This window comes from Polyodon spathula, chromosome 22 (genome assembly GCF_017654505.1).
Source record: "Polyodon spathula isolate WHYD16114869_AA chromosome 22, ASM1765450v1, whole genome shotgun sequence".
NCBI classification, from domain to species: Eukaryota; Metazoa; Chordata; class Actinopteri; order Acipenseriformes; family Polyodontidae; genus Polyodon; species Polyodon spathula.
The window spans coordinates 13,679,322-13,695,241 of NC_054555.1; the positions used below are offsets into that span (position 1 = coordinate 13,679,322).

A 15,920-nucleotide genomic window follows, 5' to 3' on the forward strand; every position below is an offset into this window, starting at 1 on the left:
AATGGCAAAATCGTAGAGGAAGAAAAAAAAAATAGCAAATATGTTAAATGATTACTTTTCACAAGTTTTTACAAAGGAAGATACTGACAACATGCCCCACATGTCATCCAGTTCCTATCCAGTTTTAAATAACTTTAGCATAACTGAGGCAGAAGTGTTAAAGGGACTAGGAGCTCTTAAAATAAACAAATCCCCTGGGCCGGATGAGATCCTCCCAGTAGTACTCAAAGAAATGAAAGAAGTAATTTACAAACCGCTAACCAAGATCATGCAGCAGTCTCTTGACACAGGGGTGGTACCGACAGACTGGAAAATTGCAAACGTAATACCGATCCACAAAAAGGGAAACAAAACTGAACCAGGTAACTACAGACCAGTAAGCCTGACTTCTATTATATGCAAACTTATGGAAACTATAATAAGATCCAAAATGGAAAATTACCTATATGGTAACAGGGTACTGGGAGACAGTCAACATGGTTTTAGGAAAGGGAGATCGTGTCTAACTAACTTGCTTGATTTTTTTGAGGATGCAACATCGATAATGGATAATTGCAAAGCATATGACATGGTTTATTTAGATTTCCAGAAAGCTTTTGACAAAGTCCCGCACAAAAGATTAATTCTCAAACTGAACGCAGTTGGGATTCAAGGAAACACATGTAAATGGATTAGGGAGTGGTTAACATGTAGAAAACAGAAAGTACTGATTAGAGGAAAAACCTCAGAATGGAGTGTGGTAACCAGCGGTGTACCACAGGGATCAGTATTAGGTCCTCTGCTATTCCTAATCTACATTAATGATTTAGATTCTGGTATAGTAAGCAAACTTGTTAAATTTGCAGACGACACAAAAGTAGGAGGAGTGGCAAACACTGTTGCAGCAGCAAAGGTCATTCAAAATGATCTAGACAAGATTCAGAACTGGGCAGACACATGGCAAATGACATTTAATAGAGAAAAGTGCAAGGTACTGCACGCAGGAAATAAAAATGTACATTATAAATATCATATGGGAGATATTGAAATTGGAGAAGGAATCTATGAAAAAGACCTAGGAGTTTTTGTTGACTCAGAAATGTCTTCATCTAGGCAATGTGGGGAAGCTATAAAAAAGGCTAACAAGATACTCGGATACATTGTGAAAAGTGTTGAATTTAAATCAAGGGAAGTAATGTTAAAACTGTACAATGCACTTGTAAGACCTCATCTTGAATATTGTGTGCAGTTCTGGTCACCTCGCTATAAAAAAGATATTGCTGCTCTAGAAAGAGTGCAAAGAAGAGCGACCAGAATTATTCCGGGCTTAAAAGGCATGTCATATGCAGACAGGCTAAAAGAATTGAATCTGTTTAGTCTTGAACAAAGAAGACTACGTGGCGACCTAATTCAAGCATTCAAAATTCTAAAAGGTATTGACAGTGTCGACCCAAGGGACTTTTTCAGCCTGAAAAAAGAAACAAGGACCAGGGGTCACAAATGGAGTTTAGAAAAAGGGGCATTCAGAACAGAAAATAGGAGACACTTTTTTACACAGAGAATTGTGAGGGTCTGGAATCAACTCCCCAGTAATGTTGTTGAAGCTGACACCCTGGGATCCTTCAAGAAGCTGCTTGATGAGATTTTGGGATCAATAAGCTACTAACAACCAAACGAGCAAGATGGGCCGAATGGCCTCCTCTCATTTGTAAACTTTCTTATGTTCTTATGTTCTTAAGCGCAACGAACATCCTGGAATCCTGCCAACAACGCCAATTTGTAGGGTCGCAAAATGAAGTGCAGAGATGATCAGAGACAATCGATCACACCGATCGTTGCATCAAAGGTTTATTGCAGTGGTCATCAAAATACAGAGCGCTCCGGAGAATAACAGTCACTTCATCAGTAACTAGTGTATTCTGCCGGGGTAAAGCACATACATGGGTTATATAGTTTCTACATAAAATTCCCTGCTCCTATCAGGATTTGGCACTCGGCAAACAATTCATCCATCCCTACCCCCTAAACTCATATACTCAACCAATAGAGGATAGCTGTGGGGTATGATCGCCCCCTCCGTTGCGGTTGTTATGTTCACTTCAACCTGGAATTTATGACCTAGCAAGCAAGCAGGCATTGCCCTTCTTCTACCATCCCCCCCACTGCCCCTGGACATCTGACCCAACCTAATGGTGTACTGAAACATTCCACCCTTCCCCTATTAATAACCTAATATTAGGTAATGCGAACTCCCGACGACAGTAAAGTCTTTCCATGGAATGGATATATATATATATATATATATATATATATATATATATATATATATATATATATATATATATATATACAGTGCCTTGCAAAAGTATTCAGACCCCTGACCAATTCTCTCATATTACTGAATTACAAATGGTACATTGAAATTTCGTTCTGTTCGATATTTTATTTTAAAACACTTAAACTCAAAATCAATTATTGTAAGGTGACATTTGTTTTATGTTGGGAAGTATTTTCAAGAAAAATAAAAAACTGAAATATTTTGCTTGCATAAGTATTCAATCCCCACACATTAATATTTGGTAGAGCCACCTTTCGCTGCAATAACAGCTTTAAGTCTTTTGGGGTAAGTATGTACCAGCTTTGCACACAGTGTCGGAGTGATTTTGGCCCATTCTTCTTGGCAGATTTGCTCCAGGTTGTTCAGGTTGGTTGGACAACACTTGTGGACCGCAATTTTCAAATAGTGCCACAGATTCTCAATGGGATTGAGATCAGGACTTTGACTGGGCCACTGTAGGACATTCACCTTTTTGTTCTTGAGCCACTCCAGTGTTGCTTTGGCCTTGTGCTTGGGATCATTGCCCTGCTGAAAGGTGAATTTCTTCCCAAGCTTCAGTTTTTTAGCGGACTGAAGCAGATTCTCTTGCAGTATTTTCCTCAATCCATTGTTCCTTCAATTGTAACAAGATGCCCAGTCCCTGCTTTTGAGAAGCATCCCCACAACATGATGCTGCCACCACCATACTTCACTGTAGGGATGGTGTGTCTTGAGGCATGGGCAGTGTTAGGTTTGCGCCACACATAGCGCTTTGAGTTTTGGCCAAAAAGCTCTATCTTGGTCTCATCTGACCACAAAACCTTTTCCCACATCGCAGCTGGGTCACTCTCATACTTTCGGGCAAACTCCAGACGTGCTTTCAGATGGTACTTTTTGAGTAACTGCTTCTTTCTTGCCACCCTCCCATACAGGCCAATGTTATGCAGAACTCTTGATGGTTGACTGGTGCACCATTACTCCACTCCCAGCCACTGAACTCTGTAGCTTCTTCAAAGTGATTGTTGGCTTCTCTCACAAGTCTCCTTCTCGTTTGAGCGCTGAGTTTTGAGGGACGGCCTTTTCTTGGCAGTGGCTGGGTGGTGTGATGCAGCTTCCACTTCCTGATTATTGATCCAACTGTGCTCACTGGGATTTCCAAACACTTGGATATTATTTTGTACCCTTTCCCTAATCTATGCATTTGTATTACTTTATCTCTAACTTCTGTAGAATGCTCTTTGGTTTTCATTTTCCTTCAGATTCACAGCCTTACCAATGATCCTTCAACAGTGGGGTTTTTATCCAGGAAATGTGACAGCAACTTTAATGGTTCACAGGTGGAGGCCAATGGTAAGGTAATTGTGTCCTCATTAGGGCAATTTCTTTCATCAGTGCAAACTGGGAGCTTCCACAGCACAGGAGTTGAATACTTATGCAAGCAAGCTATTTCAGTTTTTTTTTTTTGTCTTAAATATTTCCCAACATAAAACCAATGTCACCTTACAATAATTGATTCTGAGTTTGTGTTTTAAAATAAAATATCAAACAGAACGAAATTTCAATGTACCATTTGTAATTCGTTAATATGAGAGAATTGGTCAGGGGTCTGAATACTTTTGCAAGCCACTGTGTGTGGTATATATATATATATAATATATATAATATAATATATTCTATATATATATAATTATATATATATCTATATAGACCAGGACTCAATTACCTGTGTTTCAGGGCATAAAAGCTTGGCTGTTTCAGCAAAGAAAGAAACGGCGAAGGAGCATGAGACAGTGAACAAGATGGCGAAAAAGGTGAACAAAACCGCTGAACCAAACAACTCTTTATAGTTCCAGCAGAAGAGTGGCAGGCAGTTTAAAGGATTTTACTTCACGCACAGAGTTGCTACTGGAGGAAGCCTGGTAGACCATTGCTGATGCCATTGCAGAGGTGGAACAGAGGAACGAGACTGCAGTGGCGAGAGGAGATTGGAGGATCATTCTGATTTCTCCCTTGTTAGCTAAGTAGTCTCATTTATTCGTTTTTACTTATTTTGGTTTCTTTTATTTGAGATTTGACTTTCGCTGCAGTTAACCAGTCACTGCCCCTCCCCTTTTATATTTTGTGTTCCAGTGCTGCTTTGCGCCTGCCCTCCTGTTGTTGATTCGGATTGTCCCCTAGTGGCGAAGCATTTTTGCTCCTGAGGAACTGTTTTTTAAACTGCCTTTTAGTACACATGTATATGAGTATTGGTTAATGTTGACATGGTTTTTACCGCTCTGGTTTTTTCTAATGAAATATCTGTAACCTATTCCTGTGTCTTTACCCTGTTGAATGATAGTTCTGCTGGTTGGGGTAACTTTGAGACAAAGAACGCAGAAACGCAGGCAACTCGCTTGGCTAATCCAGCGAGTGTGCTGACTGTGTATTTGGATGGTGTACTGTGCGAGGCCCCACTCCCCGAACCTGTGGCCACGGAGATGCGCCTCCTGTCCAGCACACTGCTGCAAATCTGCGGTCTCCAAGGGCAAGCCCTTGGCCGGAGCCTGGCTAGCTTGGTGGTGGCTCGTAGGCAGCAATGGCTGTCACAAGCCAGGGTCCTTGATGCGGATAAGGCTGCGCTGCTTGACGCGCCCATATCCCCAGGTCATACTTTTGGGCCAGCTGTGGAGGAGATATTACGATGATCCCACTGGGAACTTGAGGCGTCCCGTCAATTGGACGCATTGCCTCTGCATAGGGTAGTTCGAGCCGCTGGCGAGCTCCCCAGACTCGGACTGTCGTCGCTGGCTGACCTAAGGCATCGCCTCCAGAGCACGTCCACAGGTAACCGAGGCTGACCAGCAGGCAGAGGGAACGCAGGTTTTGGTCAGTCCACAAACCAGCATCATAGCAGACGTTTTCAGGGTCAGAGCCGTAGATACTCGCGCCAAACTGCCCAGCCCCAACGTCGGCAGCCCGTGCAGGGCCCCTGAAGGTTGGTGGCCTCAGACCCCCTTTTTGGCACAAAAGCTGCAGTACTGGCGAGCTTGCACATCAGACTCCAGGGTGCTCGCCACCGTGCTAAACAGCTATACGCGTCAGTTTCGCTTGGGACCTTCTCCCTTTCGAGGTGTCGCAAACACTTTTGTGAAAGACCCTATACAAGCCTCAGTACTTCAGAAAGAAATAGCTGCCCTGCTGTGCAAGCGAGCCATCAGTCTCGTAGACCCCGTCTCCCACGGAGAGTGGTACTACTCGAGGTACTTTGTAGTACCTAAGAAAGACGGTGGCTTTCGCCCCATCTTAGACTTGAGGCTCCTAAACGGGTTCTTAAAAGAAAAGCGGTTCTGAATGCTGACACACTGTCACATCCTCCAGTTCATCCGGCTGGACTTAAGGGACGCATACTTTCACATTCCAATTCATCCAAAGCACAGAAAAGTACCTGAGCTTTTCCTATCAGGGAAGCGCGTACGAGTTTGCTGTGCTGTTTGCTCCGCGTACGCTCTCAAAGTGTGTGGACATTATCCTGGCTCCCCTGCGGCTGCAGGGGATCAGAAAAATAAACTCGACGACTGGTTGATCTGTTCCCAGTCGCGAGAGGGAGCACTGGCCAACATGGCGGTTGTGACAGAGCAACTGGTCAGAGTGGGCCTCACTATAAACGATGCAAAAAGTCGGCCTACTCCAGTGCAGTGCACCACATACTTGGGGCTCCAGCTGGACTCCACTACGATGGGTGCACACCTGTCGGACGACGGGGTTGCAGCTACACAGGAGTGCCTCTTCCTATTTTAACAAAGATCGCAGGTCACCCTCAGATTGTGCCAAAAACTACAGGGTCTGATGGTCGCAGCTATCTCAGCCATTCAGCTGGGTCTGCTTCACATGGCTCAATGCGTTTCACCTCAACACCAAACACAACAGACACAGTCAGCTGACTGTGTCTTACGCATGAGTAGCTCTGCACTGGTGGAGGGTTCCCTCTCACCTGCGCAAAGGTTTGCAAATGGGAGTGATATTGAACCGCCAAGTGGTGATGACAGATGCCTTCAGTCTGGGTTGGGGAGCGGTCTGGGAAGGTAGAGGAGTCCGCGGATCCTGATCGGACCGCTGGTCATCCCTGCACATAAACATACTGGAATTGCAAGCAGTGTTCCTCCCAGTGCTAAGCAGTACATATGTGCTGATCAGGACAGACAGCACAACAGTGGTGGCATATGTCAACCACGAGGGAGGCCTGCGGTCCCTGGGGTTGTATCGCATAGCTTTCAAGCTGTACCTACGGGCAACGCACATTCCCGGAGCAGTGAACTGGGCAGCGGACCTCCTCTCCAGGAGCGACCCGCATCCGTCGGAGTGGTGACTCCACCCTCAGACAGTGGAGCACATTTGGGAATGGTTCGGGAAGGCGCAGGTCGATCTCTTTGCTTTGGCAGAGACGGCGTAGATGCCCTAGCACACGAATGGCCCAAAGCGTTTTTGTATGCTTTCCCACTCATACCACTGGTCCCGGCTTTTCTTGAGAAAGTCCAGTTAGAGAAAGCATCAGTTTTCCTAGTGGCTCCCAAGTGGCCCAGGAGAATATGGTTCTCAACCCTGTGCCAGTTGTTAAACGGCCAGCCCTGGGAGACTCCACGTTGTTTGGATCTCCTCAGTCAGGCGGCTAGCCCTAGGGCTATCGGACACGGTTGTGGGAACGATGCAGAGCGCTAGAGCAGACTCCACTAGGTCCTTGCATACCTGTAAGTGGAAATATTTTCAAGCTGTGTGTCTGGCTGGGAACCATGACCCCATTACTTCCCTATGCCAGTCATTTTGAAGGTGTATTTAGTGGCTATCTCTGCTTGCCATGCCCATGTAGATTCTATGTCTCCGGGCGCATTTTTTGGCTAACCGTTTCCTTAAAGGCACACAGCGATTATGCCCTTCTAGGAGGACTGTTCTCCCTGAATGGAGCCTTAATATTGTACTAGAGCAGGGCTTCTCAAACTCTGTCTTGGGGACCCCCTGTGGCTGCTGGTTTTCGTTCCAACCATGCTCTCAATTACTTAACTATACCTTTAATTGAACAGATAATTTGATTAATTGGACCTTTTTACTTGTTTTCAGCTCTTGAACAATTGCATATTTCAAGTTAGCTATAACATTTGATAAGTAACTTGTGCTGCAAGTGTTTAAGAGCTGGAAACAAGTAAAAAGGTCTAATTAAGCAAATTATCAGTTCAATTAAAGGTGTAGTTAAGTAATTGAGAGCTCGGTTGGAACGAAAACCAGCAGCCACAGTGGGTCCCCAGGATCAAGCTTGAGAAGCCCTGTACTAGGGGCTTTCACGAAGGCCCCATTTGAGCCTTTACACTCCATAGAGCTGAAATACCTGTTTTAAGAAGTCAGCCTTCATCTTGGCTATTACCACTGCTAAGCGGCTCAGTGAGCTGCAGGCGCTGTCTGCACAGCTCCTGCATGCGTATTTGGGAGGATGGCAGCAGGGTGTCGCTGCGCAACAACCCCACTTTCCTCCCCAAGGTGATTACAGCCTTCCACATTAACCAGTCTGTGGAACTGGAGTCTTTTCATCCCCCTCCGTTTACTTCTACGGAGGAGGAGTGATTGAATTTCCTCTGCCCAATAAGGGCATTCAGATGCTACGTGCATAGGACAAGAGCGCTGCGTCAATCTGACCAGCTCTTGGTCTGTCAGGGGACACGGACCCTAGGACAGCCCCTCTCTAAGCAGTGTCTGTCACACTGGATTGTGGACAGTCTCAACTGCGTATGATGGTGCTGGCTTTCCCCCACCTGGGAGGGTTGCCGCACACTGCACTAGAGGATTGGCTACATCTTGGGCCCTTTTCAAAGGTGCCTGTATGTCAGATGTTTGTACTGCGGTTAGCTGGGCTACGCCGCATACTTTATTCAGATTCTACCATATTAATGTGGTAGACCCTGCCTTGCCTTCTGTAGGCACAAGGGTCCTTGATAAGTTCTCACCGCTAACCTCTGGGTTAGTCAGTGTTGTGCATCCTTCACGTGCTGCCATTCCTTCTCCCTCGCGATGGCTTTGGTATACGTTATCCCATATCAATATAAGTGGTGGTCGTCTTCGAATTGAAAGAGAACGTTAGGTTACTTGCCGTAACACTGGTTTCCTGAAAGAGGAGACGACCACCGGTCGCTTCGGTCGCCCTCACGGGTTCGATGGATAAAGAGGAGGATCTTCCTGCGAGTGACGGTTTTATTCCCTCGGTAGGGGGGACCGAGTGCGTCGTCACAGGAAGGGGCCTTTCAGCAGCTCTGGTATAGAGAGCACAGCAATACCTACCCGAAGGGCAGGAATATCCCATACAAATGTAAGTGGTGGTCGTCTTCTCTTTCAGGGAACCAGGATAACGGTAAGTAATCTAACGTTTTGCTTACATAGAACAGGGCTCATGGATTTTACTTATAACATGCTTAGGTGGCCAGCAAGGTTCAAGTGTGAACTGTGTGTTTGTCCACACAGTTAAAACTGTCTTGAGGAATGTATTCAATGTGCTTTATGATGACAAATATTCCCATAAGGTCTTTAACCTGTACAGCTAATCCATGTCTGAATGTATGTACAACCACGGCTGCACTACTTTTACAGTATTAAGTTCTTCTTGAATTGAATATGTCACTTAGTGGCTTCTGTTTCTGAAACCCCAAAAGTGCATCTCCTAATAAATATTAAATGGCTCGGGTGACGACAATAACTTTTTATTAACTGATGGTTCTATGAAATAGCAGGTCATCTGCTCTTGTTTTAATCTGCTTCTTCAATCACCATTCTGTCTTCCACTGTTGGCTTATTTGGATTATGATCAATCAGCCAATCAGCTAGCCAGGTCTGTAGAAAAGAAAAGACAAATCAATGCCACTGACAAATCAGTGCCATCCACAAACAGCCCATGTTGCAATGAAGAGTCATCAGGTAAGTGTTGGGATAACGGGAATGATTTGAAGGACTGTGTGACAGATGTTCAGATAAACTACCAGTCCAGTCACCCACCTGTATCCAGTTTACCACAATATACAATTGGAAGTATATATCTCTCCATTGACTTCCTGTGTTACAGGTGTGCTTTCTATATTCTTAACTTCAAAACCCTGAATCAGAATTCTAATGTAAAACTTTAAGAAACAAGTCAAGTAGACAAGCTTTTTGGCAACTGCCTTGTTTCTTATAGCTGAACTTACTCACTGTACAAAAGAAAATTAAGCAAACAAAGAATTTTAAAAAGATTTAAAAGCATTTTTTATTTTAAGGCTACTTGATTTTGTTTTCTGCAGTCAGTAGAATTTTTGTTCATTTATAAAAAATCCCACAATACTTTAAAGCACTGTATATTTTCAAAAGTACTGAATAATCCACTTACAAAGGGGTCTGAGGGCTTCTTTTTACAGAGTTCTGTCAGTCCAGCTAAGAGAGTAGGATTTACAAATCTTCCAAGGTAATCTTTCGCAGATTGTCCTACTGGGATAGGTTCAATAATAGCTACAAATAAAGTATTAATATTATTAGTAGTAGTATTAAATAATTAGTAAACCTTTACATATTGGATTTTATTGAAACTGTGTCCTGTTATTGCGCGCTTAATGAAAGTAAATGGTAGAGATTATAAAATACATTTTAATTTACCTCCAGAGGCAATTGAATAAACATGATAATGACCCTGTCTATAATCTGAATAGCAATGTATTTACATGAAACACAAGCAGAACAGTTTTTTTGAACTGCTACAGCCTGGAACATGTAAATGCCAGCTATGTTTTACCCTTATAATTCTCTATGATCTTGCTAGGTTGGGCTGTGTTCCCAATTAATTAAAGGGTAGCTTGATATATGGCTGTTTTTCCTGAAACAACCGGGAAACTTTATCTTGGCCTAGGTTTGAACTTATTTGTATAGAATGCACAGAGTATCAAGCGGACACATTGCTATTCAGAGTATAGATTATTAATAATAATAATAATAATAATAATCAATAATAATAATAATAATAAATAATAATAATAATAATAAACTTTGTTTCCTTTCAGGGATCTTTCTTGTGGGAGGTGAATGTGATGTGCACTACACTACTTGACGATGTAGTTTCTATTGCATAGTAGCAGTAACATGTCTATTTGATTCAGTGTAATGTAGTGGTAAAGCAATCTGTTTTTTAATAAAGTACTGCACATGAGGATTAATGATGGAAGTAAACAAACACTTTTAAGGAGATATACTTTAGTGTTGAACTTAAAATTACAATGCAGCTTTATATTAGACACATGGATAACTGTCAAACAAATAAATAATTATTGTACAACACTTACCATCAGGGAACATAAACTTTATATCCCGCTCTGCTGAAGAAAAGCAGTCACTGCCATGCACGGCATTCCTTAGATCACTTGTCCCATAGATTGCCCGTAAACTAAAATCAAAAAATGTTTTTACTACACATAATAGGCAATGAGTTCTTTAAAATAAATCTTTACTCATCTTGAACAAAGCCTGTTCCCTACTAGTGCATTTGTTTTTGTACCTGTCTGGGTGTGTTTCTTTTGCTTTTGCACTGTTTGGAGGGCCAATCAGTGCTTTCCAGTGGGCAATGGCTTTGTCTCTGGCAAGGATCATGGCAATGGTCGGACCAGAACTCATGAAAGCAGTTAAGCTTGGGAAGAACAGTTTGCCATACTGTTCTGCGTAGAAGTCACTGCATTGTTCTGGGCTCAGGTGTACCTTTCTTTTCTGAAAAATGGCAAGAAAATATAATAAGACCTCCTTTCCTGCAATACAATGGGATCCTTTAACAGGGTTATATTTACCTGTAATGCATATTGGTATATCACAATACTTTGTAACTCTCTGTAGCATATTGTGTATAGCCACAAAGACAGCTTTTTAGTATGTGTATTGTTAGCCTGATCTTTCATTTTATGTTTGGTACAAGGAACTATATCTAGTTACATGATGCACTTGATAGACTGTCTGTCTCCACCTCCAATAGATAAACAATTTCTAACACACACCTACCTACCTGTACAATGGTAAATCCTGCTTGTAATATAATGTCTTCAATTTCTTCTTCTTTGTGAACAGCATCTGGCTTAATCAAAGCCAAAGTCCTTTCGACATAAATGTTAGGATGGGGCATCTCCTGCTCCATGTGTGCTTTGTCGTTTTCCATTACCCTGTAATAGATTAGTTAGGTAAGACGCTAAGAGTGAGCATTTTCAACAAACACACATTTTGTCCAAAAACATGGTAAGGATCAGCTGCTCGGCTCAGTTACTTTATGCCCTCAGGTGATACTCATTTAATCTACTATCCTCTATTTTGCCCATGTACAGTAAACATATATTATATATATATATAGATATATATATATATTATATATATATATATATATAATACTTTTTTTGAGTTCATCACAGAAGTGATGGTATGTATTATTGTAAGTAAGGCTACAAGTGGATATAGACAATGTCTAACAATAAAACTACATATATTCGTTTTAATACGTAAACAACTCATTACTTAAAAAAAACAAAGTTGCACTATTAACGTTTACGGTACAGCCACTTGTTGGCAGGTGCCAGATAATATAAACTATACCCTACCTACAGTATGAATTGATAAGACTGCAACAAATAATATATTCAAACTTAAAGTATATACTTAATTAAGATTAAACTTTAAACGTGATTGCCGAATGAATTATACAAACTGAGGTGCGCAAAACGAGACTGCGTCACACGTTTGGATAGTAAAACAATCATTTTGTTTTGATCAGACTGAGTGTGTGTGACACACACATTATATATATATATATATATATATATATATATATATATATATATATATATATATATATATAAAATATGTGTGTATGTTATGACATTTTGGAATTGCTTTAACGTTACCTTCCAGTTGGTTTCTACACCCTCCACAAGCGCCCGTGCTGTCTGGTCGTTTACCCGGTTGCTAGGAAACGCAACATATTGACGCTACTGTCTACGGCAAGCCTTTCGGGTCATTGCAAACTCAACATTCTTGACAAGAAGGAGCCTTGAGGTAATAGGTTTTCAAAGCACCTAACATTTTGTTTAATTTAATAAAATAGGGGGAAAATGTAAACCTTGAATTGCACGATACTGTAACAGAAAAGACTGAACATGCTACTTATTAAAAGAAGTGTCTTACTTAAAATAAACTGTAATAGTATGTGTTATAAATGTGTTAATTATGACTAGAGTGATTGCCCTGAGATAATTTAGATTGGTAATCACAGGCACCTGCTTGTGCAAAGTGACACTGTTGCTGGTAACAGTCTGCCCTGTAAAACAGGGTTGGAGGCGGTATCGGGAGACTGTCAAGCCTGAGGACGCAGCCTGCAGTTTGAATGCGAAACCACAAAAGACAGCAAAGACAACAAGGAGGACAACAGACTATGAAACCAAAGCAAGCAGCTCATTTGGGAATTCGGGGGTAGGAGAGAGTCTTGCCAGACAGACTTCCCTGCATGTTTCTGGATAGGTTAGGTATTAATAGTGGTAATGAGTTAAGCAAATAGGCTAAACTTCTAATATTCAACTGGTCAATCATGGCAATACCCAAAACACATCCATCTGCATTTACTTACAGATTTATAGAGACCCAATATGTGCAGTATCTGTGATCAATGTATCATTACTGCAGATGTACGTTATTTATGCCTATTCAACATACATTGATTTATGAGCATAAAGATAAAGAATTCCATGTGTGTGCCAAACTAGTCTGTGACTGATACAGACAAGGTTATTGCTGTAAAATAATAATGCGTTGGGGAACGGCGTATCTAAGCGAGGCTGAAAGAACAGAAAACACCTGTGCATCAACTGTAAAGGCACTTCTATATCTTGAACTATGATGTATTGCACAAACCCAAGAAATCCAAAAACATCAAATAGAGAGCTGGGCAGAAACATGCAGGGAAGCAATCAGAAAAGCAAACAGCATGCTTGGGTACAGTCAGTAGGGTAAAGTACAAACTAAAGGAAGTTATGATGATGATGATGTATAATGCACTGGTGAGACTGCGCTTGGAATACTGTGTCCAATTCTGGTCACCATAACTCTAAAGAGACACTGTGGCCCTGGAGAGGATTCAAAGAAGAGCAAACAGACTAATCCTAGGACTTAAAGGACTGCGACACGAAAAAAGGCTTTAGAACTTAATCTATTTAGCCTGGAACAAAGAAGAATCAGGCAAGACATGAAGAAGTCTTTAAAATCTTAAAAGAAGTTGACATAGTTAACCCAAACCAATACTTTAAGCACAGCACAGAAACCAGGACCAGAGGACACAGTTGGAAATGAAGTGGAGATACACTTGGGACAGAGAGGAGGATACACTTCAGTGGCGAGGGGTTGGAATGGGTTACTATGGCAAAGTGATTGATAGTGTGAAGGTGCAGGTGATTAAAGAACAGACAGACAATTGTAGTCTAGGTGAAAAGGTTTGTTTTATTTATTTTTATGTTCAGTGCCTGACGTTGAAACAAACAGTAAATAATAATGCTGGTAAGTAATACAGCAGCGTGTATTACTTACATTTATAATCCCTGGGCTGATCCCGAAATAATAGTCTTGTTATTGTATCCCCACATTAAACACAAAACACACACACAAGTCCGTTTAGTGTGTGAATTAGTGATTGTGGTACAATACATTTTACAGTGATACAAGTGAAGTGCTGTCCCGGGTTTGTGCTGGCCTCTGGTGACAGCTTCGGAACGTGTTAGCCATCTAGTGATTTACAAACACAGATTATTACTAATAGACACAAACAAACAAAACACTCATGAATATTCTTAAAACATTTTTTATTTCAGTAGTAGTTACTGCAGCTCTCATGTTCCTTCAGCATCAATTTCACAAACCAAGCGAAGGAACAGATTATGATTCTCCACCCCAGTGGCAAAGGAAGAGGAAGATGGGCCCAAGTGCAGGACCTTATTGTGGACCCCTCCCCTCCCCAAACATTCATTTAACCCTTATTTATAAACATCAAACATACCAAATCAAGTGTTCAATATTTAACTGTCAGAATGTTAGCATGTATGAAACAATACATAATAAGAACATTTTCTACTCGCCTACTTTAATTTTATTCTCTGTACATCTTTACATCCAACACTACAATATTTTTTAATAATAAACTAACAGGTTTAATCGCCAATCCTAAGATTCCCCAATTATGCGATCACAGAAATGATTACAGAATTCACAATTCTGCACAGACATTTGCAGAAATTGTCTCACATAGGAAACTGTTTATTGTTGTTATTTTTAAATCTGAAATGCAGGCATGTTGATTAGCTGTAGTTTATTTTGGTGCCCGTAGCAGCACCCAACAGCTTCCATCCAAACTACAGGATAAATCGTGCACTCAGACTATAACTGCTAATGTCTGTGCTGAATAGCACCTCAAAACCATCCGTGAAGACGTGCCTCGTACCAAGCCTCCGGGAGGAAAAAGTTATCTGTATACAATCTGTATCACTGGCACCGCACACCGACAGCTACAGTGATACAATTGTGTAACATCTGCAAATACAGGATATTATCATTGTTCAAAAATAAGTAAATAAATAAAAACATTTGAACCCCTCTGGGGCCCTCTGAGTGCACGGGCCCAAGTGCAGCTGCACCTGCTATTGCTCCGCCCCCCCTTATATGCTGACATGCATGACCCCTTGGTAAACCAATGCAGCTGCCTTTACAATCTGCGGCTGCTACATTGTTTCCCTTCCAAGTCAATACATTCTTGCAACAGAGTCTCGCCTTTTTCCAGGCTGACTGACTTCCCAACTCGGGGAAAGAAGTCAAGTCAGCCCGATCAAAGAACTCAGTCCTTGCTTAGTGCCCTCACTGGTCAGGTCACGTGGACCCTTTAAGACTCAACTCGACAACATTTTGAGGTCAACCAACTACTAGGAGCCGGACAAACTGAGAAATGATGGTTGTTTTCTGAATTACACCTGTGATGGAAATTAAAAGAATTCCTAGAAAACCGCCATCTACCAAACTGCAAAGTTATTGTTAACCATGTGTTTTTTGCTCTAAGGTTAAAACAATCTGGCAGTTAAAGTTAATTTTAACAGGCCTACACTGATTTTAGGTCAGAAGTCAATGACAAGGTCACCAGCAAATTTAGAATAAAGGGTTTACAAATCTGAAGTTAGTATCTAAAATGGTCTGATATATATATATATATATATATATATATATATATATATATATATATATATATATATATATATATATATACACACTGAGTGTATAAAACATTAGGAACACCTTCCTAATATTGAGTTGCACCCCCTTTTGCCCTCAGAACAGCCTCAACTCGTCGGGCATGTACTCTACAAGGTGTCGAAAGCATTCCACAGAGATGCTTCCCACATTTGTGTCAAGTTGGCTGGTAGTGGAACTCTACTCCTAATAGCTTGTTCCATCTCATCCCACAGATGCTCAATTGGATTGAGATCTGGTGACTAGGCAGGCCACTGCAGTAAGCTGAATTCACTGTCATGTTAGTGGAACCATTCCTGGACAATTCTAGTCTTGTGGCATGAGGCATTATCCCACT

The 15,920-nt window shown here is 41.6% G+C and overlaps 1 protein-coding gene across 1 annotated transcript; it reads right to left on the reverse strand.

Annotated features, from left to right (window-relative positions):
* Nucleotides 1–8,996: 8,996 nt before the first annotated feature.
* Nucleotides 8,997–12,302, reverse strand: nme5 (NME/NM23 family member 5). The gene is made up of 6 exons (XM_041223618.1): nucleotides 12,208–12,302; nucleotides 11,322–11,475; nucleotides 10,827–11,032; nucleotides 10,615–10,715; nucleotides 9,672–9,790; nucleotides 8,997–9,142 (listed from the first exon to the last, which is right to left on the reverse strand). Exons 2-6 carry the CDS (start codon nucleotides 11,469–11,471, stop codon nucleotides 9,059–9,061), a joined length of 660 nt encoding a protein of 219 aa, XP_041079552.1. The 5' UTR covers nucleotides 11,472–11,475; nucleotides 12,208–12,302; the 3' UTR covers nucleotides 8,997–9,058.
* Nucleotides 12,303–15,920: the final 3,618 nt, after the last annotated feature.